General features: G+C 48.3%; 2 protein-coding genes across 2 annotated transcripts; both read left to right on the top strand.

Moving 5' to 3' along the window:
- The first annotated feature begins 284 nt into the window (after nt 1-284).
- LOC144753349 (uncharacterized) lies at nt 285-5,638 on the top strand. The gene is made up of 2 exons (XM_078641074.1): nt 285-1,137; nt 4,635-5,638. Exons 1-2 carry the CDS (start codon nt 396-398, stop codon nt 5,234-5,236), a joined length of 1,344 nt encoding a protein of 447 aa, XP_078497200.1. The 5' UTR covers nt 285-395; the 3' UTR covers nt 5,237-5,638.
- A 2,809-nt stretch (nt 5,639-8,447) lies between these two features.
- LOC144753348 (uncharacterized) lies at nt 8,448-13,802 on the top strand. The gene is made up of 2 exons (XM_078641072.1): nt 8,448-9,300; nt 12,799-13,802. The coding sequence occupies exons 1-2, from the start codon at nt 8,559-8,561 to the stop codon at nt 13,398-13,400; spliced, it is 1,344 nt and encodes a 447-aa protein (XP_078497198.1). The 5' UTR covers nt 8,448-8,558; the 3' UTR covers nt 13,401-13,802.
- Nucleotides 13,803-20,302: the final 6,500 nt, after the last annotated feature.

Raw genomic sequence — 20,302 nt, 5'->3', positions numbered from 1 at the left:
CACAGGGGGGTCAGGGAGCTTTTTATGGGGAGAGTCGGGGGTCTGCACCTGTGCATGGCACAGGTTTAGGGGGATTGGGTAGGGCTGTGGGGAATGAGTTTGTGGGGTTGGCTCACCCTGGTGTGCGGGTTACAGGGGCTGGGGGTTTCTCAAGTACGTTGTTGGAGCGTGAGGGGTTTTCCAGGCAGGTGAGTGGAGAGTCTGTACATGGGGATGCTGGAGGTCCTTATCTTATGTTAGGTTCTCCTGGATGGGAGCATTTTGGTACAGCAGGTTTGGCGCAGCGGGGTTTTCACAAGGATATTGGGGTCCATGCGAGGGGTGTGGGGGTACCTTTGCAGACCTCTTCTTCGGTGGCGGCGGGCGCTAATTTGGATGTCAGTGATGAGGAGGAGATGATAGGCGACTCTCCGGTTAGAGGAGTGCCATTGAAGGGTTGCATTAGGGGACGTTCTTTGGAGAGGTGCCAGGGGTCGCTTGTGGATGCTGATTTGCGGAGGTCAAGGTCTGTTTCGAGTGTTGCCTTTAGGGACCCTAGCACACCAGTCCAAACTTTTTCTTTTCAGGATAGGAATAGGTGTGGAGGTCCAGACTTGGCAGGGCGCGGTCCAGTCCCATCACGCCAAGGGGAAGTGAGGAGAGTGCCTAGCGCGGCCCTCTCTGTTCCAACGAGGGATCCCGCCGCGGCCAGCACACGAGGGTCTGGCGTGACCCCGCTGGCCCCAACGAGTAGCAGGTATAGGTGGCAGGCCTTGCCGGCGGCTAAGGAGCTACAGAGTCAACGCGCAGGGAGGTACGGGCGTGTACAGCCTGCTCCCCCTCCTGGAGTTTCCAAATCATTTAAATGTACGGTGGTTGATACCGGGTTGGGTAAGACCCGTGATGAGTTGTTGCACACTAGTGCCGATTCAGTAGTGTTGGACTACGATGAAGACAGTCCTGAAGAAGGTGAAGTGCGGGATACGGAAAGGGGGGTGCCCTCTCATGTTTCTTATAGTGTGTTACAGGCTCCAGTGGTCCAAAGTCAAGTGCAAGGGAGAAGAGAGCACGGCCCATCGAGTAGGGCGCCTCGCCGACCGGATGCATTGACCTCGGAGACACGGGCGGAGCCATCGAGAGTGGTCTCTCTTTTGCCAGGTGAGCAATCAGCCACACAGGCCAAACCTAAGATGGTGTCTGTGGGTACTGGTGGTGAAACTGAAGTGATTAGTAGTGATGGCCGTCTGGTCAAAGGTCGATATGTAAAAGACACAGCAGTTGGTACAGATGATGTGGTAGACATTCAGAACACAGTGGTAGGTCATGTTATGGCTGGTGCTTCCAGCAAGGTTAAAGAGCCTGTGGCCAGTAAAGAACTCAAAATCAAAAAACTGCCTTACATGGGGGTTACGAAACCATTAGGTGCTCATCTCATGTTAAGTACCAAGGACCGAATTTGGAATGGTGAGTATGTGGAACTACTGAAGCTACTCCACAGGGAAGTCAGGTCCAAAGAGGGGTCTAAGGAGGAGGAGTTTGAGCTGGCAAAACGCCCCAGAGTGCCTTTAAATATTGAAAACTGGACAGCTGCGTTTTTAATTTATGCCAGTGTATATTGCGAAAAGTTCCCTGAGCGCAGCGTGTCCCTTTTTAAATACATGGACGTCATTCGCAAGGCCCAGATCACCGGGGGTGGTTTTGCTTGGTCTCAATATGATGAGGAATTTCGGGCCAGGATGGCTTGGGACCCGGAAGCTAAGTGGGGGGAGATAGATAATGACTTGTGGCAACACACAATGGGGTCAGCGTCAGGGGGTAAAACCATTTTCACGGCAAGTGGTTTGCCGTTAGTTTATCGGCCCTTTCAGGGGAAGCCCACCCGGGGAGGGGTGGGGGCCACTGCAACCTTGTACTCAGGGTCTGGTTTCTGTTGGGAATTTAATAGGGGCTCCTGTACCAGGGAGTATTGTAAATTTAAACATGAATGCTCAGGCTGTGGTAAGAAACACCCGTTGTCCAAGTGTTGGAACAATCAGCCATCGGACGGTACACAGGGAAAGCAATCAGTTTCAGGAACATCAAATACGACTGCACAGTTTTCAGGAGGAAGGGGATACAGAGGTGCTAAGGGTGCTGGGTCCAAGGGCTCGTACGCCAGTTAATTTAGAAAGGCTGCGCATTGCCCTCCATGGTTTCGATGATCAGTCAGCAAAAGTTACACTGTTGGAAGGTTTTCAGTTTGGGTTCCGACTCGGTTACTTAGGTGTTAGGGAACGGAGATGGTCTGCCAATTTAAAATCAGCTTCTGAACATGCCACGGTGGTACAAGACAAACTTACTAAGGAAGTACATGAAGGGAGGATGGCTGGCCCGTTTCACGATTGGCCGATCCATAACTTGATTGTTTCACCGGTTGGGGTTGTCCCGAAGAAAGAACCGGGACAGTTTCGCCTGATTCAACATTTGTCATGGCCTGAAGGGTCGTCTGTTAATGATTTCATTGACCCAGAGGCAGTGTCTGTCTCTTACTCTTCGGTTGACGTGGCCATGTCACTTGTTGTGACAGCGGGCGCAGCCGCTGAGATGGCTAAGTGTGACATCAAGTCTGCTTTTCGGCTATTGCCTGTCCACCCGGACGATTGGAGCCTTTTAGGTATTCAGTTCAATGGTAAGTGGTACGTGGACAAGGCTTTGCCGATGGGCTGCTCCATATCATGTGCCTTGTTTGAGTGTTTTAGTACTTTCCTGCAATGGTATTTTTCCCATCAGTCCGGTCATACCCTGGTAACTCACTATCTCGATGATTTTTTCTTTGTTGGATCCCCGGGCTCCGCGGAGTGCCAGAAGGCTTTGGACACATTCCAAGGGCTCATGGAGGATTTGGGAGTTCCTTTGGCTCCCGAGAAAACACTGGGCCCTGCCACTGTCCTATCCTTTTTGGGTATTGAAATTGACTCTGTGTGTATGTCTGCTCGACTGCCGGAAGACAAAAGGGTCAACATGATTGAATTACTGGATGTGATGTTGTCAAAGAGAAAAGTGTTGGTGAAAGAGATTCAAGTGCTTTTGGGTCATTTGAATTTTGCCTGCAGAGTGGTGAGAGCGGGCAGGACCTTTTGTAGGAGACTGGGCAGGGCTTTGGCAGGTCATCATTTGCCCCACCATCGTGTTCGTCTGTCTGCTGGTGTCAAGGAGGATTTGAGAATGTGGAAGTTTTTTCTGAACTCCTTCAATGGTGTCCCCTTGGTCAGAGAGGTTGACTTTCAGTGGGATGTACAAATGTTTTCGGATGCTGCTGGCAGTGATGGTTTTGGGCTCTTTTGGAATGGCAAATGGTGTGCAGAACGTTGGCCTGATGAATGGTTGAATGGAGGTCGCAGCATCACTTTTCTGGAACTGTTCCCCTTATTGGTCGCCTTGACATTGTGGGGGGAGGAATTGGCGCACAAGAAAGTGCTGTTTCGTGTGGATAACATGGCGGTGGTGGAGATAGTGAATCGCCAATCGGCCAGGGACGGACAGGTGTTGAAACTTATGAGAGTTTTTGTTCTTGGTTGTTTGAAACACGATATTCATTTTCGTGCGTTGCACATTCCTGGTGTGGACAATGACATTGCGGATGCTCTGTCTCGTTCACAGTGGGAGAGATTCCGTGGTCTGGCGAAGGATGCGGACAGATCCCCGACTCCGATGCCGAGTCATCTGTGGCACGTCGGCGAGGTCGGGTCGTTCAATTGGTGGTAGGTTCTCTGTCTGTGTCCACGCGTTCTGCGTATTCCCTTGCGTGGAAGGAATTTCTGGAATCTGGTGCTGTCAGAAGGGAGGATCTGTCGAGTCGGTCGGATGATGTGGTCAACTTTATACTGGACCTCATGGATAAGGGTTTGACCAAAGTAACCATTGCTGGGAAACTGGCGGGGATTGCTTTCATGGGGAAGTTGTGGTGGGGCTATCCTCCATCTGCGGGGGAAATTGGTAGAAGGATGCTTGAGGGATGGGCCAGGGAGCAAGGGCACATTGGTAGATCCAGAGCCCCTCTATCTTGGCAAGTTCTGGCCAGGTTGATTACGGTTTTGCCTTTAGTTTGTTCAGATGATTTTGAGGCATGTCTTTTCTCTATGTTGATGGCTTTCATGTTTTTTGGTGCTTTCAGGGTATCTGAGTTGTTGGGTTCAAAGTATAAGTGTGGATTGTTTTGGAAGGACGTTTTCTGTTATGATGAGGGAGTTCATGTATGGTTGGCCAGTTCTAAAACGGATCAGACGGGGAAGGGGAAAGGTGTATGGTTACAGGCATGTGCTCCGAAGCTTACTTGCCCTCTACTGCTTGCGCGGCGCTGGCGTTCCTTGTGTGGGGGTGGCGATGAAGTCCTGGTTTTCCAACATATCACTGGCACCCCTGTAACACCTTATCAATTACGTATGGTTTTGCGCAAAGCGCTGCAGCACATAGGTCTCGATAGCAATATTTATGGGACTCACTCTTTCAGAATAGGTGCTGCCACTGAAGCTTTTCACAGGAATTGGTCTGAAAGGGATATTAAGCGATTGGGGCGCTGGTCTTCTAACTGTTTCCAGCGTTACGTGAGGAGCTCGGCGGAGGAGGCGCATGCGTCATCCTCCTTCACAGGATTTTAACTCTTTTTTCTTTTTCAGGATCCGTTGCTGGACCTCGCTCCTCGGTGGTAACGGTCTGGATAGTGGGGCATTCATTTGTCAAGTGGGCCAGAGTCCAGGCGGCGAGGAGTTACTTTGGAGATCTACTTGGTTTCAATGATCGAATGTTTAACGTTCTTTGGAAGGGTAAAGGTGGGATGCTCTGGAGAGAGTTGATCCCTTGTTTGAACAACAACATGGTGGGCGGTGTCTGCCCGGATATTTTAGTTATTCATTTGGGAGAAAATGACCTATGTGCAACGAAAGGTGTAGTCTTGCTGCGAGCTATGAAACGAGATTTAGGCCTCATTAAGGAACGATGGGCTGGGTGCCACGTTTTTTGGACAGAGTTGATTCCTCGCAGGATATGGAGGGGAGCAGTGAATCCCAGGGCCGTCGATCGGGCTAGGAAGAAAGTGAATTCGGAGGTGTCTCGTTGCTGTAGGAGCCTTGGTTTCAGTAGGATTTCACACAGGGACATTAAGTTTGAGGCTGTTGAGTTCTTTAGGGATGATGGAGTTCATCTGTCCCGGGTGGGCATGGAACTTTACTTGTTGGAGATTCGTGAGGTTTTAGCCCGGGCTTTGGCCATGCAGCGTTGATTTTCTGGTTGTCTTTCGCTTTGCGGTTGGGGGGCAGAAAGGGAGGCGTTGCTTCCCCCGCCTACCTTTCTGGGTGGCGGTGTTTTTGGGTATCATTACGGTTTTTAGGCAGATTGCTGGTTGAGTATTAGTTCAAGTATTTCTTTGACAAGTGCTGGGGTATGTTGGTCATGGTTTGACCGTTCAGTTTTGTGAGGGGGGGGTATCTGCAGGAGTGCAGGGTCAGGCAGGGTTTATGGTTATGGAGGACCTGACCGTTGTTATTGTAATTGTGGTTGGACGAATAAAGTTTTAACGATGACGTATGTTTGTTTAATGACGAAATGTTTTATTGATGATGTAATTTTATTGATGACGTAATGTTATAATGCTGTTATATTTTTATTGATGTATTGTTGGGAGCGGGAGGGCTCAAATGTTTTAGGGGTGGGGGAGGGTCCGGGGGGCTGAATTTGTAGTTATTTAATTATTTAGTGAGGTTTAGTTTTGTAAGGCGTTGCCAAGGTTTGTGTTTGTAATGTGCACCTGTGTCTTAATAAAGCGGCCTTTTACACACACAAACAACTTTTGGTCTACTTTTCTCCCACCCCTCGCCCTCTCTCCCAAGGGGGGCTTGGGGGAGGGAGCCGACCGCCGGGAGGTCTCCTCCCCCGGGCGGTTTGGGAGAGCTGCGAGGGGTGTCCCTTTAAGAGGGACAGAAGTTTCCAGAATTGGGCTGGTCCAGTAGGACCAGCATAGCCCAATTATAAACCCCCCGCCCACTGCCTACCAGCCACCATTTTAGGTTTGGTGACCTGGTGGCTAGGTGGGCTCATAGCTTTTTGTCCCACCCTCCCTCCCTCAATTTTTCGCTTTAAATGCTCCGCTTTTCCCCTCGCTGCTCAGTTTTTTCCCCAATTTTTGGGCGTTTTTTGCCACTATTTTCTTTTTTAAGTAAAAGGCTGTTTTGTGGGCTACCGGTGTGCAGGGGTTGTTTCTCTTGTATTTGTATCCGTCGCTGACACAGGTGCTGTGCGGTGTTTTTGGGTATCATTACGGTTTTTAGGCAGATTGCTGGTTGAGTATTAGTTCAAGTATTTCTTTGACAAGTGCTGGGGTATGTTGGTCATGGTTTGACCGTTCAGTTTTGTGAGGGGGGGGTATCTGCAGGAGTGCAGGGTCAGGCAGGGTTTATGGTTATGGAGGACCTGACCGTTGTTATTGTAATTGTGGTTGGACGAATAAAGTTTTAACGATGACGTATGTTTGTTTAATGACGAAATGTTTTATTGATGATGTAATTTTATTGATGACGTAATGTTATAATGCTGTTATATTTTTATTGATGTATTGTTGGGAGCGGGAGGGCTCAAATGTTTTAGGGGTGGGGGAGGGTCCGGGGGGCTGAATTTGTAGTTATTTAATTATTTAGTGAGGTTTAGTTTTGTAAGGCGTTGCCAAGGTTTGTGTTTGTAATGTGCACCTGTGTCTTAATAAAGCGGCCTTTTACACACACAAACAACTTTTGGTCTACTTTTCTCCCACCCCTCGCCCTCTCTCCCAAGGGGGGCTTGGGGGAGGGAGCCGACCGCCGGGAGGTCTCCTCCCCCGGGCGGTTTGGGAGAGCTGCGAGGGGTGTCCCTTTAAGAGGGACAGAAGTTTCCAGAATTGGGCTGGTCCAGTAGGACCAGCATAGCCCAATTATAAACCCCCCGCCCACTGCCTACCAGCCACCATTTTAGGTTTGGTGACCTGGTGGCTAGGTGGGCTCATAGCTTTTTGTGGTCGAGGGTAATTGTGAGGTGCTTTGGGTGTGTGTTCGACAGCGTTATTGTTCCTTTGTTGTTCATTTAGTAGCATGGAGGACTACCGCGTGTTGGAAGCCATGCGTCTGCTATCGGAAGCAGGTCGCATGGATTTGGTGGTGGGAGGGGGGCCGGCGCGCCCCCAGCGCCAGGCCTCTGCCGGCGTGTCCGCCGCGGTTTTGGCGTGTTCTTCGCCTAAGAAGAGGCGTTCTCTTCAGGTAAGTGAAAGGGGCCGGTCCCGTTCGAGGAAACCGGCCCCCACTTTACAGGCGCGTGTGGCGGCGGGGGAGGGGGGAGCGCCGGTAATTTTGGGCGCTCCCGTAGTCGGGGGTGCTGGCGCGGGACCGGCTTCTGGGTTGGTTACGGAGCCCTGGGGTGGGGCGGGAGGCTCTCTGGCGGCAGGGCAGACGGCTCGCTTGCAGCCGGGTCAGGCGCCTGAGGCGCAATTGATTGCTTCGGCGGGGCGGGCGGGTGACGGGTTGGAGGCAGAAGCTCCCGCTCCCGCTCCGATTATATCGGCCAAGCGGGGGAGGGGGGGACGGAGAGGGAGTAAGAAGCGCTCCGCTTCTGACCCCATTGGGGAACGCCGTGTGGAGCCTGCGTTTGTCAGGTCCGCGCGAGGTGCGCGCAGGGGTTCTTTTCAATTGGATGGTTGGCAGGTGGCAGAGCAGCAGCATGTTATGCCGGATTTGAATGTTACAGAGCAGGTTGTAACAGAGACGCAGAGGACTGTTGACCCACGCTCTGGTATGTGGTTAACCCCTTCACACCTTGCTATCTCAGAGAGGGATGTGCTTTATGATAGGGAGTCTAGCCAGCGTGTTACAGGTGGATTGGGCAGGCAGGTTGGTATGGAGCATCATGCTGGCCAGGTTGTTTTTGCACAGGATGTTGGTGCTGTCCGGGGGGATGGGAACAGTAATGTGGGCAGCCCGTTATTATTCTCTACACCTGGTTCTTATGTGGGTTCTGCTATGTCTGTTGGAGGGGGATCCAGAGGAGAGGGTGAGTGGGCCCAGGTGGGCGACAGTAGTTCCATGCATGGTGAGGTTTTGGGCCAGGACACGGTAAGTTCAGGGGTTGTTATGTTTCCTGGTTTTCAGGAGGGGAGTGTCCGTTTGCGGAGGGATGACAGGGGATTGTCACAGGGGGGTCAGGGAGCTTTTTATGGGGAGAGTCGGGGGTCTGCACCTGTGCATGGCACAGGTTTAGGGGGATTGGGTAGGGCTGTGGGGAATGAGTTTGTGGGGTTGGCTCACCCTGGTGTGCGGGTTACAGGGGCTGGGGGTTTCTCAAGTACGTTGTTGGAGCGTGAGGGGTTTTCCAGGCAGGTGAGTGGAGAGTCTGTACATGGGGATGCTGGAGGTCCTTATCTTATGTTAGGTTCTCCTGGATGGGAGCATTTTGGTACAGCAGGTTTGGCGCAGCGGGGTTTTCACAAGGATATTGGGGTCCATGCGAGGGGTGTGGGGGTACCTTTGCAGACCTCTTCTTCGGTGGCGGCGGGCGCTAATTTGGATGTCAGTGATGAGGAGGAGATGATAGGCGACTCTCCGGTTAGAGGAGTGCCATTGAAGGGTTGCATTAGGGGACGTTCTTTGGAGAGGTGCCAGGGGTCGCTTGTGGATGCTGATTTGCGGAGGTCAAGGTCTGTTTCGAGTGTTGCCTTTAGGGACCCTAGCACACCAGTCCAAACTTTTTCTTTTCAGGATAGGAATAGGTGTGGAGGTCCAGACTTGGCAGGGCGCGGTCCAGTCCCATCACGCCAAGGGGAAGTGAGGAGAGTGCCTAGCGCGGCCCTCTCTGTTCCAACGAGGGATCCCGCCGCGGCCAGCACACGAGGGTCTGGCGTGACCCCGCTGGCCCCAACGAGTAGCAGGTATAGGTGGCAGGCCTTGCCGGCGGCTAAGGAGCTACAGAGTCAACGCGCAGGGAGGTACGGGCGTGTACAGCCTGCTCCCCCTCCTGGAGTTTCCAAATCATTTAAATGTACGGTGGTTGATACCGGGTTGGGTAAGACCCGTGATGAGTTGTTGCACACTAGTGCCGATTCAGTAGTGTTGGACTACGATGAAGACAGTCCTGAAGAAGGTGAAGTGCGGGATACGGAAAGGGGGGTGCCCTCTCATGTTTCTTATAGTGTGTTACAGGCTCCAGTGGTCCAAAGTCAAGTGCAAGGGAGAAGAGAGCACGGCCCATCGAGTAGGGCGCCTCGCCGACCGGATGCATTGACCTCGGAGACACGGGCGGAGCCATCGAGAGTGGTCTCTCTTTTGCCAGGTGAGCAATCAGCCACACAGGCCAAACCTAAGATGGTGTCTGTGGGTACTGGTGGTGAAACTGAAGTGATTAGTAGTGATGGCCGTCTGGTCAAAGGTCGATATGTAAAAGACACAGCAGTTGGTACAGATGATGTGGTAGACATTCAGAACACAGTGGTAGGTCATGTTATGGCTGGTGCTTCCAGCAAGGTTAAAGAGCCTGTGGCCAGTAAAGAACTCAAAATCAAAAAACTGCCTTACATGGGGGTTACGAAACCATTAGGTGCTCATCTCATGTTAAGTACCAAGGACCGAATTTGGAATGGTGAGTATGTGGAACTACTGAAGCTACTCCACAGGGAAGTCAGGTCCAAAGAGGGGTCTAAGGAGGAGGAGTTTGAGCTGGCAAAACGCCCCAGAGTGCCTTTAAATATTGAAAACTGGACAGCTGCGTTTTTAATTTATGCCAGTGTATATTGCGAAAAGTTCCCTGAGCGCAGCGTGTCCCTTTTTAAATACATGGACGTCATTCGCAAGGCCCAGATCACCGGGGGTGGTTTTGCTTGGTCTCAATATGATGAGGAATTTCGGGCCAGGATGGCTTGGGACCCGGAAGCTAAGTGGGGGGAGATAGATAATGACTTGTGGCAACACACAATGGGGTCAGCGTCAGGGGGTAAAACCATTTTCACGGCAAGTGGTTTGCCGTTAGTTTATCGGCCCTTTCAGGGGAAGCCCACCCGGGGAGGGGTGGGGGCCACTGCAACCTTGTACTCAGGGTCTGGTTTCTGTTGGGAATTTAATAGGGGCTCCTGTACCAGGGAGTATTGTAAATTTAAACATGAATGCTCAGGCTGTGGTAAGAAACACCCGTTGTCCAAGTGTTGGAACAATCAGCCATCGGACGGTACACAGGGAAAGCAATCAGTTTCAGGAACATCAAATACGACTGCACAGTTTTCAGGAGGAAGGGGATACAGAGGTGCTAAGGGTGCTGGGTCCAAGGGCTCGTACGCCAGTTAATTTAGAAAGGCTGCGCATTGCCCTCCATGGTTTCGATGATCAGTCAGCAAAAGTTACACTGTTGGAAGGTTTTCAGTTTGGGTTCCGACTCGGTTACTTAGGTGTTAGGGAACGGAGATGGTCTGCCAATTTAAAATCAGCTTCTGAACATGCCACGGTGGTACAAGACAAACTTACTAAGGAAGTACATGAAGGGAGGATGGCTGGCCCGTTTCACGATTGGCCGATCCATAACTTGATTGTTTCACCGGTTGGGGTTGTCCCGAAGAAAGAACCGGGACAGTTTCGCCTGATTCAACATTTGTCATGGCCTGAAGGGTCGTCTGTTAATGATTTCATTGACCCAGAGGCAGTGTCTGTCTCTTACTCTTCGGTTGACGTGGCCATGTCACTTGTTGTGACAGCGGGCGCAGCCGCTGAGATGGCTAAGTGTGACATCAAGTCTGCTTTTCGGCTATTGCCTGTCCACCCGGACGATTGGAGCCTTTTAGGTATTCAGTTCAATGGTAAGTGGTACGTGGACAAGGCTTTGCCGATGGGCTGCTCCATATCATGTGCCTTGTTTGAGTGTTTTAGTACTTTCCTGCAATGGTATTTTTCCCATCAGTCCGGTCATACCCTGGTAACTCACTATCTCGATGATTTTTTCTTTGTTGGATCCCCGGGCTCCGCGGAGTGCCAGAAGGCTTTGGACACATTCCAAGGGCTCATGGAGGATTTGGGAGTTCCTTTGGCTCCCGAGAAAACACTGGGCCCTGCCACTGTCCTATCCTTTTTGGGTATTGAAATTGACTCTGTGTGTATGTCTGCTCGACTGCCGGAAGACAAAAGGGTCAACATGATTGAATTACTGGATGTGATGTTGTCAAAGAGAAAAGTGTTGGTGAAAGAGATTCAAGTGCTTTTGGGTCATTTGAATTTTGCCTGCAGAGTGGTGAGAGCGGGCAGGACCTTTTGTAGGAGACTGGGCAGGGCTTTGGCAGGTCATCATTTGCCCCACCATCGTGTTCGTCTGTCTGCTGGTGTCAAGGAGGATTTGAGAATGTGGAAGTTTTTTCTGAACTCCTTCAATGGTGTCCCCTTGGTCAGAGAGGTTGACTTTCAGTGGGATGTACAAATGTTTTCGGATGCTGCTGGCAGTGATGGTTTTGGGCTCTTTTGGAATGGCAAATGGTGTGCAGAACGTTGGCCTGATGAATGGTTGAATGGAGGTCGCAGCATCACTTTTCTGGAACTGTTCCCCTTATTGGTCGCCTTGACATTGTGGGGGGAGGAATTGGCGCACAAGAAAGTGCTGTTTCGTGTGGATAACATGGCGGTGGTGGAGATAGTGAATCGCCAATCGGCCAGGGACGGACAGGTGTTGAAACTTATGAGAGTTTTTGTTCTTGGTTGTTTGAAACACGATATTCATTTTCGTGCGTTGCACATTCCTGGTGTGGACAATGACATTGCGGATGCTCTGTCTCGTTCACAGTGGGAGAGATTCCGTGGTCTGGCGAAGGATGCGGACAGATCCCCGACTCCGATGCCGAGTCATCTGTGGCACGTCGGCGAGGTCGGGTCGTTCAATTGGTGGTAGGTTCTCTGTCTGTGTCCACGCGTTCTGCGTATTCCCTTGCGTGGAAGGAATTTCTGGAATCTGGTGCTGTCAGAAGGGAGGATCTGTCGAGTCGGTCGGATGATGTGGTCAACTTTATACTGGACCTCATGGATAAGGGTTTGACCAAAGTAACCATTGCTGGGAAACTGGCGGGGATTGCTTTCATGGGGAAGTTGTGGTGGGGCTATCCTCCATCTGCGGGGGAAATTGGTAGAAGGATGCTTGAGGGATGGGCCAGGGAGCAAGGGCACATTGGTAGATCCAGAGCCCCTCTATCTTGGCAAGTTCTGGCCAGGTTGATTACGGTTTTGCCTTTAGTTTGTTCAGATGATTTTGAGGCATGTCTTTTCTCTATGTTGATGGCTTTCATGTTTTTTGGTGCTTTCAGGGTATCTGAGTTGTTGGGTTCAAAGTATAAGTGTGGATTGTTTTGGAAGGACGTTTTCTGTTATGATGAGGGAGTTCATGTATGGTTGGCCAGTTCTAAAACGGATCAGACGGGGAAGGGGAAAGGTGTATGGTTACAGGCATGTGCTCCGAAGCTTACTTGCCCTCTACTGCTTGCGCGGCGCTGGCGTTCCTTGTGTGGGGGTGGCGATGAAGTCCTGGTTTTCCAACATATCACTGGCACCCCTGTAACACCTTATCAATTACGTATGGTTTTGCGCAAAGCGCTGCAGCACATAGGTCTCGATAGCAATATTTATGGGACTCACTCTTTCAGAATAGGTGCTGCCACTGAAGCTTTTCACAGGAATTGGTCTGAAAGGGATATTAAGCGATTGGGGCGCTGGTCTTCTAACTGTTTCCAGCGTTACGTGAGGAGCTCGGCGGAGGAGGCGCATGCGTCATCCTCCTTCACAGGATTTTAACTCTTTTTTTCTTTTTCAGGATCCGTTGCTGGACCTCGCTCCTCGGTGGTAACGGTCTGGATAGTGGGGCATTCATTTGTCAAGTGGGCCAGAGTCCAGGCGGCGAGGAGTTACTTTGGAGATCTACTTGGTTTCAATGATCGAATGTTTAACGTTCTTTGGAAGGGTAAAGGTGGGATGCTCTGGAGAGAGTTGATCCCTTGTTTGAACAACAACATGGTGGGCGGTGTCTGCCCGGATATTTTAGTTATTCATTTGGGAGAAAATGACCTATGTGCAACGAAAGGTGTAGTCTTGCTGCGAGCTATGAAACGAGATTTAGGCCTCATTAAGGAACGATGGGCTGGGTGCCACGTTTTTTGGACAGAGTTGATTCCTCGCAGGATATGGAGGGGAGCAGTGAATCCCAGGGCCGTCGATCGGGCTAGGAAGAAAGTGAATTCGGAGGTGTCTCGTTGCTGTAGGAGCCTTGGTTTCAGTAGGATTTCACACAGGGACATTAAGTTTGAGGCTGTTGAGTTCTTTAGGGATGATGGAGTTCATCTGTCCCGGGTGGGCATGGAACTTTACTTGTTGGAGATTCGTGAGGTTTTAGCCCGGGCTTTGGCCATGCAGCGTTGATTTTCTGGTTGTCTTTCGCTTTGCGGTTGGGGGGCAGAAAGGGAGGCGTTGCTTCCCCCGCCTACCTTTCTGGGTGGCGGTGTTTTTGGGTATCATTACGGTTTTTAGGCAGATTGCTGGTTGAGTATTAGTTCAAGTATTTCTTTGACAAGTGCTGGGGTATGTTGGTCATGGTTTGACCGTTCAGTTTTGTGAGGGGGGGGTATCTGCAGGAGTGCAGGGTCAGGCAGGGTTTATGGTTATGGAGGACCTGACCGTTGTTATTGTAATTGTGGTTGGACGAATAAAGTTTTAACGATGACGTATGTTTGTTTAATGACGAAATGTTTTATTGATGATGTAATTTTATTGATGACGTAATGTTATAATGCTGTTATATTTTTATTGATGTATTGTTGGGAGCGGGAGGGCTCAAATGTTTTAGGGGTGGGGGAGGGTCCGGGGGGCTGAATTTGTAGTTATTTAATTATTTAGTGAGGTTTAGTTTTGTAAGGCGTTGCCAAGGTTTGTGTTTGTAATGTGCACCTGTGTCTTAATAAAGCGGCCTTTTACACACACAAACAACTTTTGGTCTACTTTTCTCCCACCCCTCGCCCTCTCTCCCAAGGGGGGCTTGGGGGAGGGAGCCGACCGCCGGGAGGTCTCCTCCCCCGGGCGGTTTGGGAGAGCTGCGAGGGGTGTCCCTTTAAGAGGGACAGAAGTTTCCAGAATTGGGCTGGTCCAGTAGGACCAGCATAGCCCAATTATAAACCCCCCGCCCACTGCCTACCAGCCACCATTTTAGGTTTGGTGACCTGGTGGCTAGGTGGGCTCATAGCTTTTTGTCCCACCCTCCCTCCCTCAATTTTTCGCTTTAAATGCTCCGCTTTTCCCCTCGCTGCTCAGTTTTTTCCCCAATTTTTGGGCGTTTTTTGCCACTATTTTCTTTTTTAAGTAAAAGGCTGTTTTGTGGGCTACCGGTGTGCAGGGGTTGTTTCTCTTGTATTTGTATCCGTCGCTGACACAGGTGCTGTGCGGTGTTTTTGGGTATCATTACGGTTTTTAGGCAGATTGCTGGTTGAGTATTAGTTCAAGTATTTCTTTGACAAGTGCTGGGGTATGTTGGTCATGGTTTGACCGTTCAGTTTTGTGAGGGGGGGGTATCTGCAGGAGTGCAGGGTCAGGCAGGGTTTATGGTTATGGAGGACCTGACCGTTGTTATTGTAATTGTGGTTGGACGAATAAAGTTTTAACGATGACGTATGTTTGTTTAATGACGAAATGTTTTATTGATGATGTAATTTTATTGATGACGTAATGTTATAATGCTGTTATATTTTTATTGATGTATTGTTGGGAGCGGGAGGGCTCAAATGTTTTAGGGGTGGGGGAGGGTCCGGGGGGCTGAATTTGTAGTTATTTAATTATTTAGTGAGGTTTAGTTTTGTAAGGCGTTGCCAAGGTTTGTGTTTGTAATGTGCACCTGTGTCTTAATAAAGCGGCCTTTTACACACACAAACAACTTTTGGTCTACTTTTCTCCCACCCCTCGCCCTCTCTCCCAAGGTATGGTAAAGTCGATGTTGTTCTGCAGATGGGTGCGAGCCCAGCCTGCCTTTAAGGTGGGCGTGTTCAGGGAGACGAGCCCTGGGTGCTGGTGATGATGGAGTGTGTCCCACAGCCACGCCAGTCGTGCTGCCATTGGACAGCCTCCTCCCCGGGCCTCCTTACAATGGCTTGTTTACTCTTCGCACTGCTTCCCTTGGTGGAACTGGCTCTTCCCTGCCAGATCTGGTTTACACCGCTCCTGGAGCCTGTTTGCGAATATTGCGCACAAATGCAGCTGTTTACGGCGCCAAAGTGGCGTAGATCGATTATAGTCAAAACTTTTCTGATCACGATGCTTACCAAGTAATATAATATTGTATATTACGCGGTAAGCATTTCTTAATTGCTGCCTATATAAAAATAGCGAAATACATTTACCCTCCGTGTAAATCCTGTAATGACCCATACGTACGAAACACATGAACTGTGTCTCAAAAATCCAGTTTATTCTCAACACAATAGAAGCCAAAACTCTGCGACAAAGACGATTTTTGTTTACTTTACGTAATTTGTCGATTACAAAACCATACTACATTCGCATGAATAATAATAATCGACTCGTTTTATAATTGTTCGGGTTCCAACTGTTCCCATTGCTACATGGTAGCGTTAATGTCAGGAGTGACTGGCAACGGCGGGCATGCTCTTTGACCTAAGTGTGGGCAGTTTTCCAGTAAGAATAACTATAATTTAGTTTTCAATATATTTTTTGCTTCTCAGATTCTTTACGTGCTACACGAGGTGCTCTATCGGAATGTGGCAAAACTCGACATAATGCACGTCACACAACACAAATAAATATTGTTTTTTTTCACTATGTATTCCTAATAAATATTAGACTCTTAGAAACTTTGTTAACAATTATTCCAGACGCGGGTTTGGGGCGCTCTGGGGCGGGAGGCGCGGTCAGTCAGAGGGGGAGGGGTGCCAACACCTGTGGGCTTGAAAGGCGAGCATGTGAGAAGCCTTTTTGTAATCAGGGAGGGAATCAAACTAAATACAATGTTGCAGAACAAAGAGGGCTCAGTAATGTCGGGATGAGTTGACAAGCATGTTCTTGATTGGAAGAGGGGGCGGGGCATTCATTAATTTTCGTTTAAAATTTAATTTCCTCACTACATAAAAAAGAAGTAGCAATTTCGTTCGATTGCTAAGAAAGATAGCATGAAATTGAAATTAATTTCAAGGTGTGGGAGAGTACAGGGACGAGCTGTACGAAGAGAGAGAGATGTGTGTGCGTCAAAGAGAGAGGCTGTTGAGTTTGTATTGCAATTCGCACAAATGTGACTGAGAACATGTGGCTTCAATTAGAGAGCTATTTTTCAGACCTATCACTCTGTTCGCAGCTATCTGTCAAAAGGCGCACAATGCCCTGTGACCGCAGCTCTGCAGTAATGCTGACTTCAGCATTTTACAGCCATCGCGCGAGGTGGGGGAGGGTGCCAGGCTGTGGGCAGACAGGAAATCTGGCAGCGAAACCGCCCTTTACAAGAGATTAGTTTTGTCTCTCACTGTAAACAATCACTGGGAAAGGCAAAAGGTCTCCCTATTCCTATGCTTTGTCGTTGTGTTTTTTTTTTATAGCCATGTTGTACTGTAGGATGACTGCTGTGCAGTATGGCTGAAAGTTTTAAACAAGCATTTGCAATGCAATAGGTGTCGCATTAATTAAGTTTGAGCTAAGCTATTGGCATTGCTAAATATTGCAACACCAATTGCAACAAAAGTCTATAAATTGTAGGACAAAAAAAGTGTATTTATTTTTGTAGCAATTGTGGCATGCTGCACTTTAGATGAATATGTTTAAAAGTAAAGTGCGCCATACTGCAATTGCTACAAAAGTTAAGTTTGGATGCGTTAACAATCGATGTGTGCACCGATGGCTGGTGGTGTGTGTGCCTGTAGAAATTGTGCACTGATAGCTGGTGATGTGTGTGCCTGGTGGAAGTGTGCACTGCCAGCTGGTGGTGTGTGCCTGGTGGAAGCGTGCACTGACGGCTGGTGGTGTGTGTGTGCCTGGTGAAAGCGTGCACTGACGTGTGTAGTTGTGTGTGTGTGTGTGTGGTTGTGTGTGTGGTTGTGTGTGTGTGTATGTGGTTGTGTGTGGTTCTGTGTGTTTATGTGTGTGTGGTTGTGTGTGGTTGTGGTTGTGTGTGTAGTTGTGTGTGTGGTTGTGGTTGTATGTGTGGCTGTGTGTGTGGTTGTGTGTGTGATTGTGTGTGTGGTTGTGTGTGTGGTTGTGTGTGTGGTTGTGTGTGTGTTTGTGTGTGTGCTTGTGGTAGTGTGTGTGGTTGTGTGTGTGGTTCTGTGTGTGTGGTTCTGTGTGTGGTTGTGTGTATGTGTGGTTGGTGTGGTTGTGTGTGTGTGTGTTGTGTTTGTGTGGTTGTGTGTGTGTGGTTGTGTGTGTGTGGTTGTGTGTGGTTGTATGTGTTGTGTGTTTTTGTGTGTGTGTTTGTGGTAGTGTGTGTGTGGTTGGGTGTGTGGTTGTGTGTGGTTGTATGTGTGGTTGTGTGTGTGGTTGTGTGTGTGCTTGTGGTAGTGTGTGTGTGTGTGTTTGTGTTACTATCCTTGTGGGGACTTGGGCATGATAACACACTCACGCTGTGGGGACTTGATTGCACTGTGGGGACCTGAACCCAGGTCCCCACAAGGTAATGTCTTCTAAATGATTAAAAATGACTTCAGGAACATCTGTGTCAATTTTTACAACTTTTGAAAAAATTGCCTTGTGGGGACCTGTGTTTCATAAAGTGTGTTTATATTTTTGCTCGCTCTGTCCCCGTAGGCAGGAGGTTGTACTGCAGTCCTAAACACACTTTGCATTTTAAACACACTTTGCTCACAGAAACAAATACTAGTAGCAGAAAGGATGCACATTTCGAAGGGAAAGCTCCATATCCCTTTATTTATCCAAATATTTTGAATGTAAATTAACCTTTTCTCTACATAAAAACTTATTTACATGATGCTGCTATTGAATTTAGTCTTTTTGTGTCTGAAAAGTGTGGTTTTATGAGCATTTTTAAAATCTATTTGAGTTGGAACACTTCACTATTGCCATGTGATCTTTATCTTCAATTAATGAATGATGGTGCACTGGACTGTGATATAAAGTAAATGATTCTGATCATGTTTTGTAAATAACTTAGAGGACTATTCAGGCCCAGTGTTCAGAGCCCTTGTCTTTTTACGCTATTGCAAAGTCAATTCACTCCAAGACTCTGGCCATTCTTTGGTGGACTAGCCAGCCAGAGTCGACTTCAGTGCTGGTGGTGCCTGGTGCAACAGTCTTTTTTGGCGATTTCTTGATATTCCTTAATTGCGAATTTGCAAATTGCGAATTCGCAAATAAGAAATATTTTCCCATTCACCAGGAGTCACATAGCAAGGAATGGGAAGTTATTCTCAATTTGTGATTCGCAATTTGCTAATCGCAATTTGAGAATAATTTGAAGGGTGCAGGAGTGTCCAAAGGACACCCTGCTGCACCCCTAAAAATGTACATGTGTGTGCATATGGCGCACATCCATGCCCTAAGGGCATGGATGTGCGCCACATGGCACGTTTACAAATGCCAAAAAGTGCATTTGTCAAATAATTTGCGATTTCTTAATTGGAATTCGCACAACTTGAGTGCTTCATACATAGCTTTTAAGGAATCGCAATTTGCGTTTCCTTAAATGCTGACGCAAAATCAAGCAATCGCAAATTTTGCGATTCCTTAATTTTGCGATGCGATTTTCATGATACATCGCATTTTCCTTATTTTTTCTCGCAAACGCTGTTTTTTTGCGAATCGCAGCGTTTGCGGGAAAAAAACGGATGATACATCTGCCCCAAAATGTATGTTTACCTCTTTACTACACAAACACAACATCTGCACCATTTGCCAGCAAGTTTCGTGACGCATTTTTCCTGATGAAAATTCTGTCTGTAAAAATTTTTGGGGTGATAAATGTGTCCTCCAGATGAAATCCAATACATCGTTTGCGTTAAAAAAAAAAAGGATTAGAGTTTACATTGGTTTGAAGGAATCAAGAAAAGGACAGAACTTGTTATAATTTATCATTTGCATTTATAATTAAATACAAACCTGTGATAAAAGGTGTTTCTTTTTTACTAAGCTCATTTCAGGTACTCTTCAAAACTTGCACTAGCACTGAGGTTAAATTGCAGTGGTATTATTACCTGTTTTAAAGCTTTCTCAACCCTTACGAGCGAGATTTCAGGAACAGTAATAACGAGTTATTAGATATTAGCTTGCATAATGTTCTGAACTTTCAGCGCTTACTTCAAATGCGTTCTTTATGAAAGCAGAGTCCGTGAAATAAATGGTTTGGAAAAAATACTTGTGAAGCTGGTGCGCAAGGATGTAAGCAAAACACTTTTACAAGTCTGCTCGCTGAAGAATCACTTTACCCAGTTTGAATAGCATTTCCTCTGCCCCTGGGAATGATAATCCTGGCCTTGAAGAAAACAAAACCTGTAAGGTTTCAGGATGGCCGGGCGGGCACAGATATGCAGATTCACCTTCGCGCATAACAAAAGGGACATTAGCCCGTCAAGAGGCCAGTGTGCTGGAGTCACCTGAGCAGGAAACTCTCCCAGACTGGGGGATGGGCCCGGCTGAAAAGACGGCACTTTTGCTGGGAAAGGCAACATGAGCTGTGATTGACTGGGACACTGAGAGCAGAACGAGTTTAAGCACCCAGAGACTGAACCCAGTCTAACTCTTAGCGAGTTTGTAAACATTAATAAAACAATTGGTGTAATTTAGAAATGCTGGCATGAAGTCATCCAGAGGTTTATTTGTCACAAAAATTAATTTGGAGAGTATGTGGCATGTCAGCTCAACATTCTGTGATTCTGGGCAATTCACATACTCTCCCAGTGCCTACAAAACAAGCATTGTCATAGCCAATACATCCTGCCTTTGTCACCTGATAAGTGTTTAGTGATGCAGCACGTTATCCTGGGTGTTCCAACATCTACTGTGATATGGGGATGTAGGGAGGCTATGTACAACAAGAATGTGTGTATACTGAATGTTAGAAACAAAGGGAACAATTAACACCAATCTGTCTTTTATTAAATAAAGCTGCCTAGAATGTTGTGAGGCCAGTGTTGTGCACTGTTAATAGAGATTACATAGAAAGCAGGTTTTCTTATTAGAGGTCTGTTTTATAGTTAACAGTCACCCCATGGCCACTTCTAGACATTTTACTAGAAAGAATGTATATTGGTGTAGCTCAGGGGCGGCTGGTAACATTTGAAAGTGATGGGGCGTAAACTAATTTGCATATTGCACCGGAGCGA

This window comes from Lissotriton helveticus, chromosome 5_1 (genome assembly GCF_964261635.1).
Source record: "Lissotriton helveticus chromosome 5_1, aLisHel1.1, whole genome shotgun sequence".
Taxonomy (NCBI): Eukaryota; Metazoa; Chordata; class Amphibia; order Caudata; family Salamandridae; genus Lissotriton; species Lissotriton helveticus.
The sequence above is the reverse complement of the archived record's forward strand: the minus strand, read 5'-3'. Positions and strand labels throughout refer to the sequence as shown.

Excerpts from the sequence above, each read along its gene's own strand:
- LOC144753349 (XM_078641074.1), top strand. The coding sequence starts at position 396 with ATGATAGGCGACTCTCCGGTTAGAGGAGTGCCATTGAAGGGTTGCATT. Across the intron at positions 1,138-4,634 it reads AGTGGTCTCTCTTTTGCCAG|GATCCGTTGCTGGACCTCGC; the intron begins GTGAGCAATCAG and ends TTTCTTTTTCAG.
- LOC144753348 (XM_078641072.1), top strand. The coding sequence starts at position 8,559 with ATGATAGGCGACTCTCCGGTTAGAGGAGTGCCATTGAAGGGTTGCATT. Across the intron at positions 9,301-12,798 it reads AGTGGTCTCTCTTTTGCCAG|GATCCGTTGCTGGACCTCGC; the intron begins GTGAGCAATCAG and ends TTTCTTTTTCAG.